This window comes from Paroedura picta, chromosome 16 (genome assembly GCF_049243985.1).
Source record: "Paroedura picta isolate Pp20150507F chromosome 16, Ppicta_v3.0, whole genome shotgun sequence".
Lineage (NCBI taxonomy): Eukaryota > Metazoa > Chordata > Lepidosauria > Squamata > Gekkonidae > Paroedura > Paroedura picta.
The window spans coordinates 14,732,097-14,752,716 of record NC_135384.1 but is presented as its reverse complement, the minus strand read 5'-3'; the positions used below and the strand labels follow the sequence as shown (position 1 = coordinate 14,752,716).

Here is a 20,620-nt window from a genome sequence, read left to right as displayed (position 1 = left end):
CTGCTCAACACAAGATCAGCCCAAAGCATCCTAAAGCATCCAAGAAAAGTGTGTATCCAACCTTTGCTTGAAGACTTCCAGTGAGGGGGAGCTCACCACCTCCTTAGGCAGCCTATTCCACTGCTGAACTACTCTGACTGTGAAAACTTTTTCCTGATATCTAGCCTATATCGTTGTACTTGAAGTTTAAACCCATTACTGCGTGTCCTCTCCTCTGCAGCCAACAGAAACAGCATCCTGCCCTCCTCCAAGTGACAACCTTTCAAATACTTAAAGAGGGCTATCATGTCCCCTCTCAACCTCCTTTAATCCAGGCTGAACATTCCCAAGTCCCTCAACCTATCTTCATAGGGCTTGGTCCCTTGGCCCCAGATTATCTTCGCCATTCTCCTCTGTACCCTTTCAATTTTATTCACAACTCACTACCTCCTCATGTAGCTTATTTAAGGTGAAGCCTGAGGACAGTGTGGTTTGTGGACAAACATGACCTTAGCCATGAATGCCACCTCCAAGGCTGCCATTACCTCCTTGAGTACTAAAGTTTCTTGTCTGGGGGACAGTTGTAATTGAGAGAGCTCTCCAGACTCACCTGGAGCCTGGCAACCAAATTTCAGACTTTTTCCTGGAAACAGTTAGGTTGTAGAAAATTCTGGTGGCCATAGTATAATAGAAGAACGTGTAGAATGTCACTTTTCTCTGCCTCAAGGAGTCTCAAAGCAGTTTATAATCTCCTTTTCTTTCCACTCCCCATAACCGTCACAATGTGAGGTAAGTGAGGCTGAGAGAATCTTGATATTACGTTTTGGTCAGAAAAAGCAGCAAAGACTTACCTGCAGCCGCTGTTGATGCTGTGGAGGAACAGGCAGCAGGAAGACATGCTGAGAGACTGGGGGGGGGGCATGGCACCACTGGACACTTCTCTTGGGTGGGATCCCAGTGGCAAGGAGACCTGCATTCCCATCAATGAAACTGGATGCTCCCTAGGTTGCTGATGGGGTCTGGGTTCTTGTGGTCAGCCAACTACATGTTAGTCTCCCTCTCCCATGCTGTGCCCTCACTCCTGCAGAGTAGTAATAAAGCTGTGGCCTTGTTTAAGCCAATGAAAATGTGTGTGTTTTCCTTGAGCCCAAGGTGCCCTACTGCAAGTCAACAGCTTTATCCATGGTGTGATGAGCCCAACGTTACCCGGCTGGCTGCACGTGGCGGAGCAGGAAATCAAACCTGGCTCACCAGATTAGAAGTCTCCAACTCCTAGCCAGTACACCAAGCTGGTTCTCTTGTATAGCTTAAGAATGTAAAGGGAATGGTTCACTATCATAAAAATACCCCCCTCCTCCATAAAAGTTAAGTATTTTTAAGGTGCTACTTATAGGAATCGTTTTACTTTTCTGTTCCTGAGAAATAAGAGAGCATCTTCTTTGATCACCCATGAAAAAATTGTTGATAATCATGAGTTGTTCAGGACTAAAAGGCTTATAAAATATTGGTGGTCAAATAGAAAAATGTCTAGAATTGCTTCAAACATACTCTAGGGCAGTGGTCCCCAACCCCTGGTCCGGGGACCGGTACCAGTTCGTAGATCAGTCAGTACCGGGCCGCAGCTCCTCTTTGTCCTCCTCCCAGGCTGCTGCCTTGGGGGCTGCCCTGCCACTCTACCACCCGCTCACCTTTGGTGCTCTCTAGCAGCCGCCATGGCTGGGGCTCCCCCTCGGTGTGGCATTGTGCAGCTGCTGCTGGCAGCACCCCGCAGCTGGCGGCAGCCATTCCCCTGGGTCCAGAAGCGCATCCGTGGCCTCCTTGAAGGCAGGACTCTAAGGCATTGTATGATTTTCAAGTCCCATCTCCAAAACTCCAGGAATAGCCAGGGGTAGCCAACCTCCAGGTGGGGCCTGGAGAGCTCCAGGAATTTCAGCTCATCTTCATAGCATAAATATCAGCCCCCCAGGCAGAAAAGGCTACTTTGGACAGGGTTGAGGTAGAGAAGAAACATTTAAGGCCTCCCACAAAGGTTGTTGTTGAATTGAAAGACTTGAGGCCTACTGCACAGGATTGTTGTGCAGATGAAACAGGAGAAAAAAGAACCTCCGCAATAGCATCCAGTTTCTTCTGCAGAATAATGCTGTGCAGTGGCCACAAGTTGTGATGAAGAAATACACATGGCTTGGCTGTGTCTAACCGCTGGGAAGAATATTACTTTAAGTGAGAAGGGGCTTTTCTGTGGCCTCTCAGTCAGCCGTTTGGCAGAAGGATAAATCCCCCTCTCAAAAGGAATGCCCACCACCATGCCCAGAGGATCCCCTACATTGCTCATGGAAATGACTCCCTCCCCTCAGTCAGGGGCTCTTAAAGGATCCATCCCAGCAGGCCTGAAGGGAGCCTTGGGGTAAAAAGGGCTGGCGCAGCTCTTTTTGATAATTTTGATTTAAAAGAGAAGTTCCTTTTGAAATGAAAATAGACATTGCAAGTTTCCAAAGCAGCAGAACTACTCAGTTAATCAATAGGCAAATGGGGCATATACTCTCTAAAGAATGGTTCTGCCTCATGTAACTGGAGAAGGGGTGTAGTTTTCTTGGGATCTTTTCTATCAAAATAGGATGGCATTTTGTCTTCAAGTAGAAATATAAGTCCAAGAATAACATGCATAATTCCTTCCTGGTTGTTTTGAGCTATAGGTAGTAGTTTATCAGTATACCTGATTTGGAGCATTATGCATATAATGACTTCACAGGGCATAGGGGCATCCTCACTGACGTTTAAGCTTCCGGTAAAGTCAGTTTCCAAGTTCAGCACAAAACTTCAACCTTCCATCATCATTCACGACTTAATGATAATGCTTTGATGCCTACCAGGACCTGTTTCACTGACTAAGGGTCACTTGGAGACCGCAGAAAAAACAGAAGTTGAGCAAACTAGTCACAATCAAAGGGTTTGATGCCTCTGCAGATCTTCCCTTACAGTATTATAATTGAACGTTTACTTACCAAATTCTATAGCAAACAATTTCTAATTGCCTTCTAAGACCAAGCCCAGAACCATCAGCACTACTATAATTAGGAAAGAATTCTACAGTCATTACACACATGTTCTGCTAGACGAAAATATTTTTAGGGACTCCTAGAAAAAAATATCCCTGCATATAAATTCTCCAGCAATGAGTAGGTCTCCAATGAATGCAATAGAAGGGGTTCCATCAGTCTTCAATGTTATTGCCTCTAATAGCTAATTGGAAGTGGTTTTCCACTTGACCTGACCTGCATTACCTAGACTAGCATAGTTTGGTTAGCTCTCAGAAGCTCAGCAAAGTTGCCTTTCTTAGTCGTTGGATTATAGACCATCCAGAAAGTCCACCACTGCTGTGCAGAGGGAAGTAAAGGTAAACCATTTTTGTTCGTGTCTTGAAAATCTTGCGATTTGCTTGGAAGTTGCATGCATCTTGACGTCACTTCCTACTACCGATAAGTTAGACTGATTCCCTTACAAATGTTTCCACTATGAAACCCCAAAAGCATTTGTTTCCAAATAGAGTCCCTGCTACGGAGGCTTCATTTTTGACTATAAATAAAGGGTAAATTGAACTAGATTAACAAAAGCCATGTGTGCAGGGAGGTGCAATAAGGAAGGACCTAGATGAGACTGAGTGAAGACATGAGCAGGATTCAGCAGCTGATCTCCTGTAATTCTTTTTGCCTCTCACATCTGGTCCATTTTGGAAGAAAAGGATCATAACAGTTCACCACCCAATTGTGGCATATTTTGCCATTTGGGAGAAGTGAAGAGAAACATATTCATCATTTTGGCCTTCATCACTCTTCTGCTGCTTTGACCACTAAAGGTTTGCTTTAAAATCTACATTTTAAAAAGGAAATTAGTTTCAGGCATAGTTCTGAGATACAGCTGTTTTAGAGGGAGTCAGGACAATGGGAAAGCTTGTTAATCCAGAGGTGCGAACAGGAGAAAGCACAGAAATCATATGGCACAAACTATTGAAGTTAAAGAGACAGGGACAAGCAACCACTAATTTTACGTTCTGTTGATATTTCCGTATAGGTTAGATGAGATCAAGGAACCTTGGACACACATCTAGTGATCCCAAAAAAATCAAAACTAAACTTATACTGATGACACGGGAGGAAAATGGAGGAAAAGGAGGCCACAGGGAAGATGCTGCTGCTTTTATTGCTGTCCCATGCCATGTGCATGAAACATCCCATTCAATGCACCACAGCTGTTGACCCTCTTCCTATTCCTCATGCATTTTACCAGCCGGGTGACCTGATTGTGGGTGAGATTGTTTCTCAGATCTTTTACATACCCAGCAATCCTTCGTTTACAGGAGAATCTGACCATTTGTTCATTTCTGAAACTCTGTAAGTCCCATTTCAAACTCTTTGTATCTTTTCTTTATTCAGCTAAATATAGTATAGCAGCACTGAAGGGGTCAACAAGAGTTTGAGCCTATCAGCTTTTGAAGGCTCCCTTCATGTGTGGTCCCTTCATGCAGAAATGCCTTTGGTCTTCTCTTGTGAAAGAAAATGTCTTAAATGATATAGGATGATGATGATCATGTTAGGCATTCATGGATGTCTGAAAACAGGAGCAGAGGGAGGTGGTGTGCAGAGAAGGAGAAAGAGGGAAGAATGAGTTTACATTTCCATGGCATGTACATAAGCTAAGTCCAATAGCACCAAAGACACCAAGAAGCTTAGGGCTGATCAGCTTAGGGCTGATCCTGCGTTGAGCAGGGGGTTGGACTAGATGGCCTGTATGGCCCCTTCCAACTGTATGATTCTATGATTCTATGATTCTAAGAGTTCCTAAGGAAAAGCTTTTGAAAGCTCCCTTCATGCATGGGTTTTTTTTTACAAAAGAAAGTCAAAAAATTAGCTCGTTTCATGACATTAAACCTCTAATATAATAAATGGATGGCAGGAAAAGGTGCAGAGGAAGATGGAGGAGAGAGGAGGAGAAAGGAGAAGAGTTTATCTATACATGGTGTGTGCCCTTGGCTTAGTAAATAACTGAAAATTCATGCCTAAAACTTCACAGAATAGGCGGATTTTGAAGATGGATCTGAATGTTGTAAAAGAGCTGACATCATTCTGCTGGGTGGAAAAGTAGTTAGAGGCAAAAGAAACCCAATGTTAAGACTGGTAGTTTAGGGAACAAGGCATCTTTGGAAAGTAACCACAGTTGGAAAGTAATCAGGAGAGGCAGCATGCATTAAGGTACAGTAATAAAGAGTTATGAGCAGTAGGGAGTATAACAATCAAGAAGGCTTTCATCTACAACTCTCATTGTAGGTCACTGCCAAAGAATTACCAGCACAACTTGGCCTTGGCTTTTGCTGTCAAAGAGATCAATGGGGACCCCAACATCTTACCAAACATCACCTTGGGGTTTCATATCCTCAATAGCTACTACAATGCAAGGATGACCTCTAAAGCTACCTTGAGCTTGCTTTCTTCACAACACAGCTTGGTCCCAAATTTCAAGTGTAGGTCAATGAGCAATCTCATTGCAGTCGTTGGAGGGCTGACTTCACATGTATCTGCCCATATTGCCACTACAGGAACCATTTATAAAATACCACAGGTAGGCCATCCATTCAGAGCTATGGAAACTTTACTGCTTCAACATATATTTGCAAGATACGTTTCATTCTCTAAACATAAAGTGTATATATGTTTTTTTCCCCTAGCTCACTTATGGATCATTTTCCACGGTGCAAGAGAACAAATTGCTGCTTTCCTCCATGTATCAGATGGTGCCCAATGAAGCCACCCAGTATTTGGGAGTTATCCGTCTATTTCACCACTTCAGGTGGACGTGGATTGCACTGTTTGCTCAGGAAGATGACAGCGGGGACAAGTTCCTGGAGATCTTGGTGCCAATGCTTTTAGAGAATGCAATCTGTGTTGACTTCACTGCCAGATTACCAGCAGAGGCTTATATTGCAAATGAGCTGAATGATTATTCTAGGCAGGCAGAATTTTATACCGTTCACTTTAAAAGCAAAGCTAATGTATGCTTTGTTTATGGAGAAGGCTCATCCATATTAAGTTTGAGAATATTATTGCTGGTAGGACCCTTCTTTTCATTTCCTCCTGTGCATAAGGTGTGGATTCTTACCTGCCACTGGGATTTTGAATTATTGTCTAAACAAAGGGATTGGGATATAGAAATCTTCCATGGTGCCCTATCTTTTGCAGTTCACTCCAATCAGCCACTGGGATTCAACATATTCCTGCAGTCCATAAGCCCTTCATGGGCAAAAGGAGACTGTTTTATCCAGGACTTCTGGGAGCAGGCATTCAATTGCTCACTGAAAACATCCAATGTTCAAGGCGACAGTAAGGATATGTGCACTGGAGAGGAGAAGCTGGATTCCATTCCAGTTGTTTTGTTTGAAATGAGCATGACTGGGCACAGCTATAATGTCTACAATGCTGTCTATGCTGTGGCACATGCTTTGCATGCCATCTATGTATCTACCTCTCAACTCAAAGGAATGGAAGAAGGCAGGATTCTACGGTTTTATGACGTGCAACCATGGCAGGTAATTTCTTCTGAAAGATTACATTTCAAAAACACCATGCTATTTCCACAACAGACTTCTCTCCTTTCTTATGTATTTCATTTATTATTTACTTTTGCATATTTCTAAATGTTCAGTTTAAAGTGCTTTAAAACAGTGAACCAAAAACATTGTTCAGAGCAAGCAACCTGTTAAAAAGCTGCCTAATTTTGACCAATATAATGAAACTTCTGAATTGATTAGAACATCACTATTTAGTCTGGAGAAACCTTTTCTATATTGTGCAGAATAAATGAATTTAAAGGTACCCTTCAGGAATAACTTTTCCCAGAGAGAGTAGGACAATGAGTGTTCCTTCAACTGCTTTCTAAGGATTGCAGATGTTTTGCCAAGCACATTTCTTTTCAGGGGAATGCCAGAGATTGGCATTGTAGAGAAAACAAAGCAGTATCTGGATTTCCTCCTTCATTCTACCATTGAGGGTGGACGGGTCATGTCATCCTCAGTCCATTACACTTTTGCAAGAGGGAAAGTGGCTAGTAATGTGGACTTTAGAGCAAGTTCTTGTGTTAAGCTATCTATTCTTTAGAAAATGTGTTTTAAGAACATTGGGGGCAGGAAAGAACATTTAGAACAGGAAAGAAACAGCAGCACATTGCATTTTGCTTAAAACAAACTCAGCCAGGATTGATCCCTATAATGTGTCTAGTGTGATTGTAGGCTTTTTGGAGCAAAGGATATGCTTGGCCATTACATCTGGCCAACCTGCAAGAAATCAAAGCCTAGACAATCATGACCAAGTGAAGTTTCCACTTATGGGATCATTCTTCTAAGTGCCATCCACTTTTGATCCATCAAAATTTATAAAGAGCCAATGAAATAAAGAGTCCAAAGGTTCAATCTGGATACACATCCAAGTTGGGAGCGAAAATCTTTGGGGAGGACTGATATCCAATTTTGAACACGTCAAAGATTTGGTTACGCCAGTTATGCTTCAGTTACTTAATGATGTGGTAGAAAAGCTGTGCAACAAATTATCCGGTTCTTGGCAACAGGCCTTAGCAACTCTTAACCATAAAAATTGCCATGACCCACTCTCTCCACAGTCTTACAGACTGATATCTTTCCTCAACGTGTATTACCAAATTTTTGCTAAGATATTAGGGGACAGTTTAAAGTGATGTATTGATAAAGTAGTGCACCCTGATCAAACCGGTTTTATGCTGAAAATACATATGAATCATTTTAAATGCTTTGAACTTTGCACATAGAAATCAACAAGGTTCAACATTTGTTTTGGGGTGGTTTTTTGGATGCTGAAAAAGCTTTTGATAATATATTATGGACATTTCTTCGAGCAAATCTTCAAACCCTGGGGCATGGTGAAAAATGCCATTCTTTAATTCAACACTTATATTCTGCCTATGAGGCAAGAATCTTGGTTAATGGTATACTTTACTAAGGAGAATATTCAAATTAGCAAAGGTACCAGACAAGGCTGCCCTCTTTCTCTATTGTTGTTTAAATTAGTTTTAGAAATGTTATCAACCAGCATCAGTGATAACCTTAGGGGGCTAAAGGATGACGGAAAGGAATTTAAGTTGAGAAGCTCTGATGACAATGTTACTTGTGTGTTAACTGAGCCTGAATTCGGCATTTATTCAGTGTACAAAATCAATAGAAATAAAACGAAAATTATTCTTGTAAAATTCTCTGATCAAAATGTAAAGGTTATTAAAAATAACTGGGTGTGAAGCCAAACTGAAATTGTGACAGTCTGTCCATATTGCCAAAGTGAAAATGAATATTTTACCCAAGTTTAACTTTTTATTTCATGTTTTACCTCTACAAATTTAAGACATCATAATTCACAAATGGCAAACAGATGTAAACAGATTTTTATGGGACAACAGAAGACCAAGAATTATGGTGCAGAGTGGTAAGGCAGCAGTCATGCAGTCTGAAAGCACTGCCCATGAAGCTGGGAGTTTGATCCCAGCAGCCAGCTCAAGGTTGACTCAGCCTTCCATCCTTCTGAGGTCGGTAAAATGAGTACCCAGCTTGCTGCGGGGTAAACGGTAATGACTGGGGAAGGCACTGACAAACCACCTGCCATGAAAACGCTAGAGGGCGTCACCCGAAGGGTCAGACATGACCCGGTGCTTGCACAGGGGATACCTTTACCTTTACCGTTAAGATGACAAGAGAGGCAGACAAGGAGTTCCAAATTCAAAACTTTATTTACATGCTGCAATATTAATGGCATTTGTGGAATGGATTATAGAACCAGCATCAAGAGCCAGAAAAAGCAGGCTGGGAAAGAAGATTTTCATCTCATTCTTTGACCCACATTGAAAAAACAAACAAACCAAAAAAAAGAGCTTAATTGACTTGCAGACTGGCATATAGGCTAAATGATCATGCTTACTCTTATTTCTATTTGGCAAACAGGCCACAGCTTTTATTCAACAATAATTTGCTGTCCAGCAATGGAAGATGGAACCTGCTACTTTAACCGCATCATGGACCCATCTCACTTGCTCCAAAAGCAGATAACATCAATCAACTAAATATATATAATAAAATATTTATCAATTATAGGTTAAATAAGGTTATAAAATATTTTTAAAACCTCCTCCACTGTCTAAATTAGATAATACCCAAACAGGGAGTGCATGTTGGATCGTCCCCGGCCCTAGGGAAGCACGCCTGGCCTCGACCAGGGCCAGGGCCTTCTCAGTCCTGGCCCCTGCCTGGTGGAAAGAGCTCCCGGGAGAGCTGCGGGCCCTGCGGGACCTTCCATCGTTCCGCAGGGCCTGCAAGACGGAGCTCTTCCGCCAGGTTTACGGTTGAGACCAGGCTTAACATCTATGCCCCCCCGGGACCTGAGGATTGGGATTAGAGATGGGTACCACCAGTATCCCCTCTCCACTTGCTAGGTGGGGAATGGGTAGTTGATTAGCCGCTCTTGCCAGGTAAAGGTAAAGGTAAAGGTATCCCCTGTGCAAGCACCGAGTCATGTCTGACCCTTGGGGTGACGCCCTCTAGCGTTTTCATGGCAGACTCAATACGGGGTGGTTTGCCAGTGCCTTCCCCAGTCATGACCGTTTACCCCCCAGCAGCAAGCTGGGTACTCATTTTACCGACCTCGGAAGGATGGAAGGCTGAGTCAACCTTGAGCCGGCTGCTGGGATCGAACTCCCAACCTCATGGGCAAAGCTTTCAGGCGGCTGCCTTACCACTCTGCGCCACAAGAGGCTCTTGCCAGGTAGTTATTAACTATTGATATGTTCATTGGTTTTTAATGTATTTTATGGGGTTTTATACTGTTGTAACCCGCCACGAGCCGCAAGGGAGTGGCGGGTAATAAATTCAATAATAATAATAATAATAATAATAAAAATAATTGTTCTAGATGAATTGGGTAGGTTCTTAAATGGGGAAGTGATCACCTTTTGATGTTACTTCCTGGTCTCAACTGGTGGAACAGTTCTGTCTTCAGGCACTTGGGTCCTTTACAGGCCCTGATCTCACTTGGAAGAGCATTCGACCAGGCTGAAGCCACTGCCAAAAAGACTTAAGCATGGTGAAGGCCAGTTTAACCTCTTTGTGAACATTTCTTTCTCTGCTAGCTCCATCATTTTCTAAGGAGCATCAAGTTCAACAATAGCGCTGGAGACACTGTGTGTTTTGATGAAAATGGAGAACTAAATACTGGTTTTGACGTTACAAACTTGGTTACATTCCCCAATGGCTCTTTTGCAAGAGTGAAAGTGGGAAGGCTGGATCCTCACGCACCCCTAGGGAAAGAGTTGACCCTTCATGATGATCAGATCATGTGGCACAGAACTTTTAACCAGGTGAGACACATTGGCAGATTCTTGATTGTATGAAGAGGAGAAAAAACTTACACATCATAAATTTTAGAGATCTGCCTGCTGTAGACATCACAAAAGCAATGAATTTTTGTGTACTTCTGTGTCTTTGATTTGCTGCCCTGGCCTGCATAGTTAATCTGGCCTCTAGATAGGAAGATCTTTGGCTTTTCCTGAGATGGTTGCTATTCCTGATGCTTGTTTTTTTGTTTTTTCTCCAATCAAACTTTGGTCTACTTTTCACTGGGTATCATTAACTTTCTCTTAGAGGATATAGGCTTTTTGAATTTATGATGTTGATTCATATGGTTTTGAGTAAGACAATCTCTTACTGTTTTATCCTTGCCTACTTCCAGTAGTTTATCTCTATGAAGATTCAGTCAAGAAGTAATTTTAATTTGTTCAGGCTTAGGTAAATTTCCAAACAAATGAAGGAGATCTTCCCCAACTGAGTTATGCAAACATGATGATCCAGTGCGGGGAACATCTATCTTCCCTGTCTTTGTGTTGTCCAATTTTGGTCAGTTCTATAAGAGCTGATTCTTGAGCCAGTGCTGTTGTATTTTTGGGGTTAAAAGGGAGGGAAGATAATGACTGTATTACAAATTACATGGCATGGAAAAGCTCCATCTCCTTCAAATGCTCTCTTTGTTCCAATAAGAATAAAGGGATTCCTGTTGATCAAATGGTATTGATTAAGAGAGTTTAAGGGTACAATAGAGTGCAAGTCAATACATTCGTTTGAACTTCTTAGAACGTCGCTCAAATATGTTATTGCTTCCAGTTTAACGAAGGTTAAAATCCCCAGTAGGGGAATACTGTCAGGCAAAGTTTCTCTTTTTGGAGAATGAATCAAAACATTTTGGAAATTTAGGATTATTTCAGAAGTCAAAGAACAGCAGTGAAATCAGAACATTCAAAGGAGTGAAAACTCTGGTACTGGCTTCATTTAAAGTCAATGAATGTCTCTTAAAAACACCTATAGTTATACTTGCCAAGAAAGTTTACCAAGTAGATAGGTATAGTTCATACCTGGCTTATACCATCAGTTCAAAACAGCTACTGGGAAATCTACAAAATGTTCTAAAATAGTGCTCTAAAGAAATAAAGAGCTCTAAAGAAATCTACCAGCTAGCAGATGCCATGATAGATCTCTCTAATACAGTCTCACATTGCATAAAATATTGGGTCTGAAATAAGAATATTACTTTGAGTGACCATATTAGTTTAGCCATCTAATATAAGTAATGTTTTATTTAATTATTAAAACCTAATTTAATATCTTGATGAATTTATGAACAATTATGTACCATAATGGTTATTTTTTTAATTTTACTTCTTTCCCCCCCCTATAGCTGGTCAATGACCATAATTTAAGATATTATTTGATTGGACCTCAGGGTATAGACAAAGTTTTCACCTAGGTGGCTGAATTCAACATGTTGCACTGGTGAGAAGGGCAGAGGAGAAGATCCCTTTGACAACTCAAGAAACCTTATATGAAATGAGGGGATTATCCATACAAAACCTTTCTAGAGCTAGGGCAATAGTAAGGCACGAGATGACCAAGTTTGAAGAAAATGTTCAGTTTCCAATTTTATCTTTAAAAACTGACTTCCCAAAAGTTTAATTCATATGGTTCCCAGAAATTCAATTCATATGGTCCCATCATAGAACAAACTCTTTTTAAATAATTTCTGTTTCAATTGTGCTATTAAGTCACAGAATCCTTCCCATCATGTAACAATTGTTTTCTAAAAGTGGTTTGAGATCATCAGAAGATTTCAGGGATTGGAAAGACTGAAACCAGAGTGGAATGATGACCCCTGATAATGGGTCTGGGTGCTCTGGAACTGGAATGAAAGATTCCTGAGTGGAATGACACCACCAGGAGAAGCAGGTAAGTACTAGAACTCCAATGGAAAGACCAAGACTGGAATGAAAGTTCCTGTGATAGAAATCATTGTTCTGCACCTTTAATTACAACCTTTGGAGTGCAATGAGGTACCATACACAGATTTAATTTATAGAGAATCTCATTCCATATTGTCCTTCCAGTTCCAGAACACATCTGCTAAACTTACGGGATGACATTCCACTCTCATGGATGACATTCCACTCCCAGAACACTTATGTTCCTCTGAGATATCTCTTTCCACTGCAGGGGTTGTCAACTACAATCCCAAAATACTGCTGTAACTTCCAGTGACCATCATTCTACAGTGGGCGTTCATCATGATAGTACCAGTACACTTCACCTATTCCAATGTGCTGTCATTCTGTTGCTCCAAGATGTTGTCATTCCACTTTGAGGACAGAAATTCCAAAGGCAGAAATCTTCTGTTGCTCGTAGGGACTATTATTCTATTCGGTGACCTGGTATTCCAATCTTAGGACAATTATGGTACTCTCGGGGACCATAATTTTCTTCTGAGGGCCATCACTCTAGTCCCAAAGAACTCAATCTCAGCCCTGAGACTTTCAACCAAAATCAATCCTGTATTTGATTGTGGGACATTTTTCATAAACTATTTCAACAAAGCCCTTTTTATTTTATTTTAATTTATTTCTTCATGGGGAAAAAAACCTAGGTACAGGAGTTGACACAGATTCATCTTTAACATCCAACTAAAAATGAAGGACATTATTGATGGCTACTGTATCTAGACTGATCACTCGTGCAATTCTCTTTTCTGACAATTGTTCTGAATCTTCTGTGCTCAGCAAGAACTCTGTGTCACCATCTTTCTGTAGAAACAGTGCAAGGGTGGCAAAAACAACATTGTTTCTCAGTCAATACGTACGTGATATTAAAGGTCCTTTTGTCTTATGGACAGGTGGTGCCTCTTTCTGTCTGCAATGAACGTTGTCACCCTGGCTATAGCAAGAAAAAGAAGGAAGGAGAGGAGTTTTGCTGCTATGATTGTTTTCCATGCCCAGAAAGAACCATTTCTCCGAATGAGGGTAGGAAGCATAATGCACAGAGATATCCTTCATAAAAGCATTTCCCCTATAAAATGGTTAAAATGAGAGTTCATTCAGTCTGTGATACTGATGTTATGGGAAGACCAGGCAATCATGTTTGTCTCCTTGAACAATACAATATTCAATCTTTCTCTTGAATTAAGAAGTGATCATGGGGAGTGGTTTTGTTACAATCTATGATACTTCTCTTTACTGCTTTTCCAAACTTGTATAGCTGTAATGAACATAAGACTCCAATGCGAAAGAGACTGTCAGGTGTTTTAAAATTCACACCCTTGCACTATAGGTGAATGTGCTTACAGACTGTTCATACAGCACTAGAAAGCAGCAGCGCATGCTTTTTCGCTTTTAGTACATGAGAACTAAAGTCCTGAAAGATTAATGTTTTGTGTAGCATGCACAAAGATAGTACTGTTGGTGAGACTTGGATAGAGCCTCCAAATTTCCACTCCATGGAAAGAGGACTGGAGCATAGAAGTATTTCACTCCATAGAAAGGATTAGGTAGTGGGTAAGCCTGTAAGCCCCGAAGTTGAGTTGAACGTTTTTGCCTTAGAGCTGAATCAAGCAAAGAATAACCTGATAAACTTAGCTTGTTACTTCTGTATGGCCTATGAATCTGATAAACATCTTCATTATGCTGTGTACTAATTTATTGTTCAACCTCTGTTTATATGTGTGAACTGGCAATTCCCATTTCATTGTGTCTGAAGAAATATTCATATAAGCTTATAACTGGAATGTAACATGGTTGGTCTTAAAGTTGCCATCGGATTTAAATTCTGCTATATAATGGATAACGTTCTTAGATAATACCTGTCCAAATATGACTTAGTAAACCATGGATTTGAATGAGATCTGAATGAAGGTCTTCATGTTTCTCTAGTCACTGATCAAATTCTTGAGATATTTAAACTTCTTTTTCAGACATGGATACTTGTATGAAATGTCTACAAGATGAGTATGCAAACAAGAAGAAAAATCAATGCATCCCCAAGGTCCACAGTTTCCTCTCTTACAGAGAAATATCTGGCATCACATTAGCTATCTTATCTATTTCTTTCTCTCTAATCACAACTTTGGTTCTTGGGATTTTCATAAAGCACCAGGAAACTCCCATTGTCAAAGCCAACAACCGGAGCCTCACCTACATTCTCCTCATCTCCCTTCTTTTGTGCTTCCTCTGCTCCTTGCTCTTCATTGGAAGACCTTTCCACGTGACCTGCCTTCTCCGACAAACTGCTTTCAGCATTGTTTTCTCTGTGGCCCTGTCCAGTGTGTTGGCCAAAACTATCACAGTTGTTTTAGCCTTCATGGCTACCAAACCAGGATCCAGGATGAGGAAATGGTTTGGGAAGGGAATGGCAACTTCTGTGGTCCTTTCCTGCTCCTTTATCCAAGCAGGCATTTGTACTGTTTGGCTAAGTACTTCCCCTCCTTTCCCTGATATGGACATGCATTCAATTGATGGGGAAATCATCCTGCAGTGTAATGAGGGCTCTGATGCCATGTTTTACTGTGTCTTGGGATATATGGGCATCCTGGCCACTGCCAGTTTCACTGTGGCTTTCTTTGCGAGGAAGTTACCCGACAGTTTTAATGAAGCCAAGTTCCTCACCTTCAGCATGTTGGTCTTTTGCAGTGTTTGGGTGTCCTTTCTTCCAAGCTACCTGAGCACCAAAGGGAAATCTATGGTGGCTGTGGAGATCTTTTCCATCTTGGCCTCCAGTGCTGGCTTACTGGGTTTCATCTTTTGCCCTAAATGTTATATTATTATTCTGAAGCCCGAGTTAAATACCAGGGATCAATTAATAAAGAGAAAAACATGACAGGAATATGTTTGTTTTCACTTCTAGAATAGGGTAGCCAACTCTGGTGGGAAAAGTCCTGGAGATTTAGAATAATAAAATCATAGAGTTAGAAGGGGCCATATAGGCCACATAGTTTAACTCCCTGCTAAATGTAGGATGAGCCTAAGGCATCCATGATTAGTACTTGTCCAGTCACTACTTGGAGACTGCCAGTGATGTGGAGCTCACTACCTTGTTATGTAGCTTATTTGTGGTAGAACCTGAGGAGAGTGCAGTTTGTGGACCAACATGACCATAGTAGTGGACAATGCCATGAATATCACCTCCAAAGCTGCAATTACCTCCAGGTGAACTAATCTTTCCAGAATGGAGAACAGTTGTAATTGGGAGAGCTCTCCAGCTCCACCTGGAGCCTGGCAACCCAATTTCAGTACTACATTTCACTTTAATACATTGTTGACTCCATAAGGGAAGCTCTCATGGACATGGTGTCCCTGTTGGTTTTGCAAAACCCGGCAAACTGCAAGCATGGGAAGAACACATTCCACATCCCCTGGTTCAGAGCTTGTTGATGCCCTAGCCACCATTGCCTGAAGTGGAGTTGTCGTTTTGACATCCTCCACTAATGTGATGGGGTAAGGGGTGAGACAAATCTCTTTAACTTTTTGTTCGGTAAGGAGAAACTTGGCTTCCAGAATTGTTTTCTTAATAAGAAGGCCCAGCTAGTGTGGAGGGATGCACTTGGATCTCTCTTGAAATATTGCCAATGCTGATGTGTCAAACTGACCTATTCTCAAGGCCAGATGCAGATGCTGAAATTGTTTATGTAAACCATTGGACACTGGCAGGGAGGGGGGAGGAACAGAAGTTGCCTTTTGGGGACCTTTCCGGGAAGCTGGCATGGTGGCAACAGGAGTGATCCTGTGAGATGTGCAAGGGGGTGGAGGCCCCAGGTTATTGGTTTGACCCAAAAGGGTTTTCCCGCCTCCAATGGGAAGTCATATAATCTCTTGTAACTGTATTGTTCTCTGCACAGGTAGTATTGGGGCCATTCCAGCTAGATCCCTATAGGGGGCACTACTTTCCCAACATGGTGCACATGGCAGATGTCCACCAGAGGAACCTTCCTGTGAAAGGCGGCCAATGAAACTATGGGCCAAAGGGAATGAGCTCGTACATCAAGAGGGCAAGGGACCCTTGCAGTTAAATAAGCAGACTTAATGGCCAAAACCATCCAGACACTGTGTTCAGAGAGGCTTTGCTTCCCTTATTGGGACCCCAGTAACATACAAATAAAGAATTTGATTTTCTAAATTCCTTTGTCCTGTGTAAGTAGTACACCAGAGCCCTTCTAACATCCAATGAATTGAGAGACCTCTCAGAATCGGAGGTTGGGTTGGGAAAGAAACCTAGTAGGGTTATAGCCTGAGCCAAGTAAAAATGAGAGAGAGACCACTTTTGGGAGAAATTGTGGATCAGGATGAAGGGTGGCCTTAGTCGGGAAAATCAGCAGGAAAACAGGGTCAGACCTCAGAGCACTTATCTCACTAGTACGTCTAACCAACGTGAAAAAAAAAAGGCCATCTTCATAGAGAGCAGCCCAAACAAGATTGTACCTAGAGGCTTAAAATGAGGGTGCATGAGGGTGGCCAGCACCAGGGAACCATCAGGCCCGCTCCATGTTTCATGCACCTACTGCTGCCTGTGCGCCTACAATTGCCATAGGGGCAGTGGCACCTTGTCCATGCCTTGGTAGACTCCAAGGCCACCCGTTCCTTCATCAACGACACCTTCCAGTGCCAGAACTCTGTACCCATCACCAAGAAACAGGTCCCAGCCAAAGTGGAAGCCATTGATTGGCGATTAATCGAGGCTGGGTGGGTGAAATGGGAAACCCAGCTGTTGTTCTTCCAGCTACAACAGCATAACCAGACCATGGTGTTCGATGAAGCTCACATGCCTCATTTTTCATTGGTGCTTGGAACCGGTATGGCCGATTCGAGTACTTGGTGATGCCTTTTGGTCTCAGGAATGTGGTCAAATGACTACAGGATGGGAGGGGCATTGAGTCATTGGCTCTGCCCACAATGTTTTTTTGCCTTCACTCATTTGTATATCAATAAACAGTGTGGCTCCTCATTTGCCAAAACATATTTCTGTGACTGTGTATCATTTGTTTACTGGATAGTCCCTCCCCTTACCTAGCAAATGCCCACTGAATTAATATGGATACTGACAGATGCAGATCCAGTTATACAAAGGTTCTGCCTGAAATGCAGAAGATCTCCATTCAGAATTACACATAATCCCACTCCCTGACATTATGTGGTTGGCACCGTCACCCACTATCCACTATTTGTAGTTGACTGGCCATTCCGAGCCAATTTTCCCTTCAGGGTGAAAAAGGTCAGGGACCTCTGGCCTACATGAACTACATACTCTTGTGTGACAAAATGGAAACAGAAATTGACTAGGGTATCATGTAAGGCATTAGTTTCAGCTCTCACATGTTAAGTCTACTACTTTAAGAAAAGTTAATGCCTGGTTACTACCAGTTGAAAAGGATGTGGTATATCATATCAATTAATTCTTGTCCATTTACATATACACACAAAGAATTACAAAGAGAACCATAAGAAATAGGAAAGGTAACGTTTAGTTTTATAGGTGGAAAGACTCTGTAATGAAGGTCCCCATCTGGTCAAAATCTACATGGCCAAGACAGTTCTTTGCCACTTTATTCATCATGGATTTACTTTTTTATGACAATAAATGTTTTCTGAATCTGAAACAGGTGACCTTTTAGAACTTTGGAGACAACAAATCCTTCTGTCTACTCATCTAATTTACAATGGATCAGGTGTGAAGCCCCGAAGCACTCCTCAATAGGGTGCAATTATCTCCAGCCAAATTGTCAAAATGATAGGTTTGCAATGGATTTCTGTACGATTTCCTGCAGGCACTAGCAAGGTAAGTAATAACAATTTCATATAAGGTGTACAAAATGATGACTTTTTCATTGGAACTGCATCCATAATTTAAAAGGGCTGAATTCCCCTTTCCCATTCTGTTTTATGGTAAGTTTCCTTTAGCTGTTGCCTTCATATATTTTCCTTTAAATTTTTTAAATGTAAAATATGCCACCTTATTCCTTCTCTTCACCTAATTGCTTCATTAGAGCTGTGGATTTTTTCCATCTGTAGAAAATCTCACAAATGAAACATGTGTTAGCTCCTAGTGCTTTATAAATGCTGCTGTTAGAAATTAAATTATGCAATAGATTTCATAACAGCTGTTATCAAATCTCCTCTGATTTAATACACTAAATGTTTAAATCTTTTTATATTATTTTCATGGATTGGTCTAGCGGGTGCCTCAATGCAATACTATGATATCAATAACAATTCTGAATTCTAATTCAGCAACAGCAGAAAACCTTTTCCTTCTATATCGGTTTTTAAACCAAGGAACCAAAGAAGTCATCAGCCACATGAGGAACGAAGAGGCAAAACTGATATGATATATCATGGTGGATGGCAAAGTGGTTGTCTGCAGCTGGGAGATACGTCTTATCTCCAAGATGCTGTTGGTACTGATGCTGCTTCTGCTGGTGCTGCCCTGTCGTACAATGTGCCAGATGTCTTCCATTAGTTGCTCCATATATGATGACCCCTTTCCTATTCCTCACAACTTTTATCAGCCAGGAGACCTTCTTATTGGTGTGGTCCATACTCAAGTTTCTTACTTCAATACCCCTCCATCTTTCCTAGAACACCCAGCACATATGGTGATTGATCGACCTATGTAAGAATCATGTTTTTCTTTCTCTAATAGAATCTGATCATTGCAGTTAAGCAGTAAGTAATGACAGATTAGGTTTTTATTCCATTTAATTTTTTTTCAGGAATTCCCAACCTGCTCCCCAATGGGAACCCACAGTGGCTCCTATGGCTCTCTTCCTTTTTATCCTTACCACAAGTCTGAGAGGTAGGTTAGGCTGATGTCAAAGGCAGACAGACTCACAACGAGCCTTCTGGTTTAATAGAAAGCTTTAATTGGAAGTAGTTCTGAACACTCTAACATCTGAAGTCAAGACCGATATCAAGCAAGCAAGCAGTTATCAATACAATTATCCCGCCCAAATGGTCCCCAGTTCCCGGGGAGGAATATTCCTCCCTCACCAGGTGCCATCCTGGGATTCCTGCCAGACCGTCTCTGGCTCTGCGGCCTTAGTCGAATCGGCGCCTCTCTTTGTAGATAAGATGTTTACAGGGGTACTTGCAACAGAGTATCACAACGGGAGAATGCAGTGTGAAAAGCTCAGGGTCATCAAAGGAGGATAGAGGTTCAAAGAGTTACTACAGAGACATAAAGCATAGAAGGTTACAAACAAACGAAAATGGAGTCTCTCTGGTCATCCTGGCTCAATCATGGCAGAGAGCTGGGGACTGATCCTGACAGCCAAGAAGTGACCCAAAAGCATAGTATAGTGAGAATTCAAACTGGGTTCACCCATATTCTAGTCCACGATTTTAAACACTATATCATGTTGGCTATTTCATTTTGGCATTCCGTAATTTGCCCAAAGCATTTTATTCAATCCAATGCATAAGCAACAAAAGATTCTTTTCAATGTTCCCATCAGCTTAAGGCTGATTCTAGCAACCAGATGTGAGGAGAAATAAGTAAGAAAAGCTAGAAATTTGCATATCTTTAACTGCTCCTGGTGGAGCGGATAATATAATCCGTTAAGGGCACCTAAGGTGGACCCTGTCCATGATGGGGAAGGGTGCCCATAGGCCCCTTCACCCAGAGTGACAATCGTAGGGCCCAATCAGCAGGCGCAAAGCGCCTGCCAATTCGCCCCTACGATTGTCACTCTGCCACCAAGGCCCCAATTGTGAGCCGCACGCAGTGCGGCTCGCAATTGGCCCCTTCACGCAGGACTGCCTAATCGGAGGTGCAAAGCGCCTCCTGAACCGCCCCCCTTCCTCCTCGCCTGCACCCGCATGCCCACCGCCATTGCTTGCCTCGGCAGCCTGCCGATGCCGCCTTGCCTCCTCGCTGCGCCGCCGACGCCGCCCCAGGTTGCCAGCGCACCATGGGGGCCCGCCAATCCGCCACGTGCTGCGCCGCAGCCAAACACACTTGCTGCTCCCCGACTCGGGTGCTCCCCAACTCCATGTGGCCTGCCCGACCCGCGCTGCGCTGCGCCGCACCGTGCCCCCATCGCCCTCGCAGACTCCCGCGCCCCGGGAGAGCTGCCCTGGCCCATGACTGTGCCGCTCCTTGCCTCCGAGGACCCGCTAGCGCCCGCTGCATTAAGACTGCAGCGGGCTTATTCACTAGTTAGTTATATTTCTTTAAATAATACTTTGGATTCATGTGCTGTAGTGTACTAAAATAAACTCTATT

At 42.4% G+C, this 20,620-nt stretch overlaps 1 protein-coding gene across 1 annotated transcript; it reads left to right on the top strand.

Annotated features, from left to right (window-relative positions):
* The first annotated feature begins 5,028 nt into the window (after window positions 1–5,028).
* Window positions 5,029–15,223, top strand: LOC143825431 (vomeronasal type-2 receptor 26-like). Its single transcript, XM_077313462.1, has 6 exons — window positions 5,029–5,114; window positions 5,301–5,592; window positions 5,699–6,079; window positions 10,168–10,395; window positions 13,248–13,374; window positions 14,322–15,223. The coding sequence occupies exons 1-6, from the start codon at window positions 5,029–5,031 to the stop codon at window positions 15,221–15,223; spliced, it is 2,016 nt and encodes a 671-aa protein (XP_077169577.1).
* The last annotated feature ends 5,397 nt before the right edge of the window (window positions 15,224–20,620 follow it).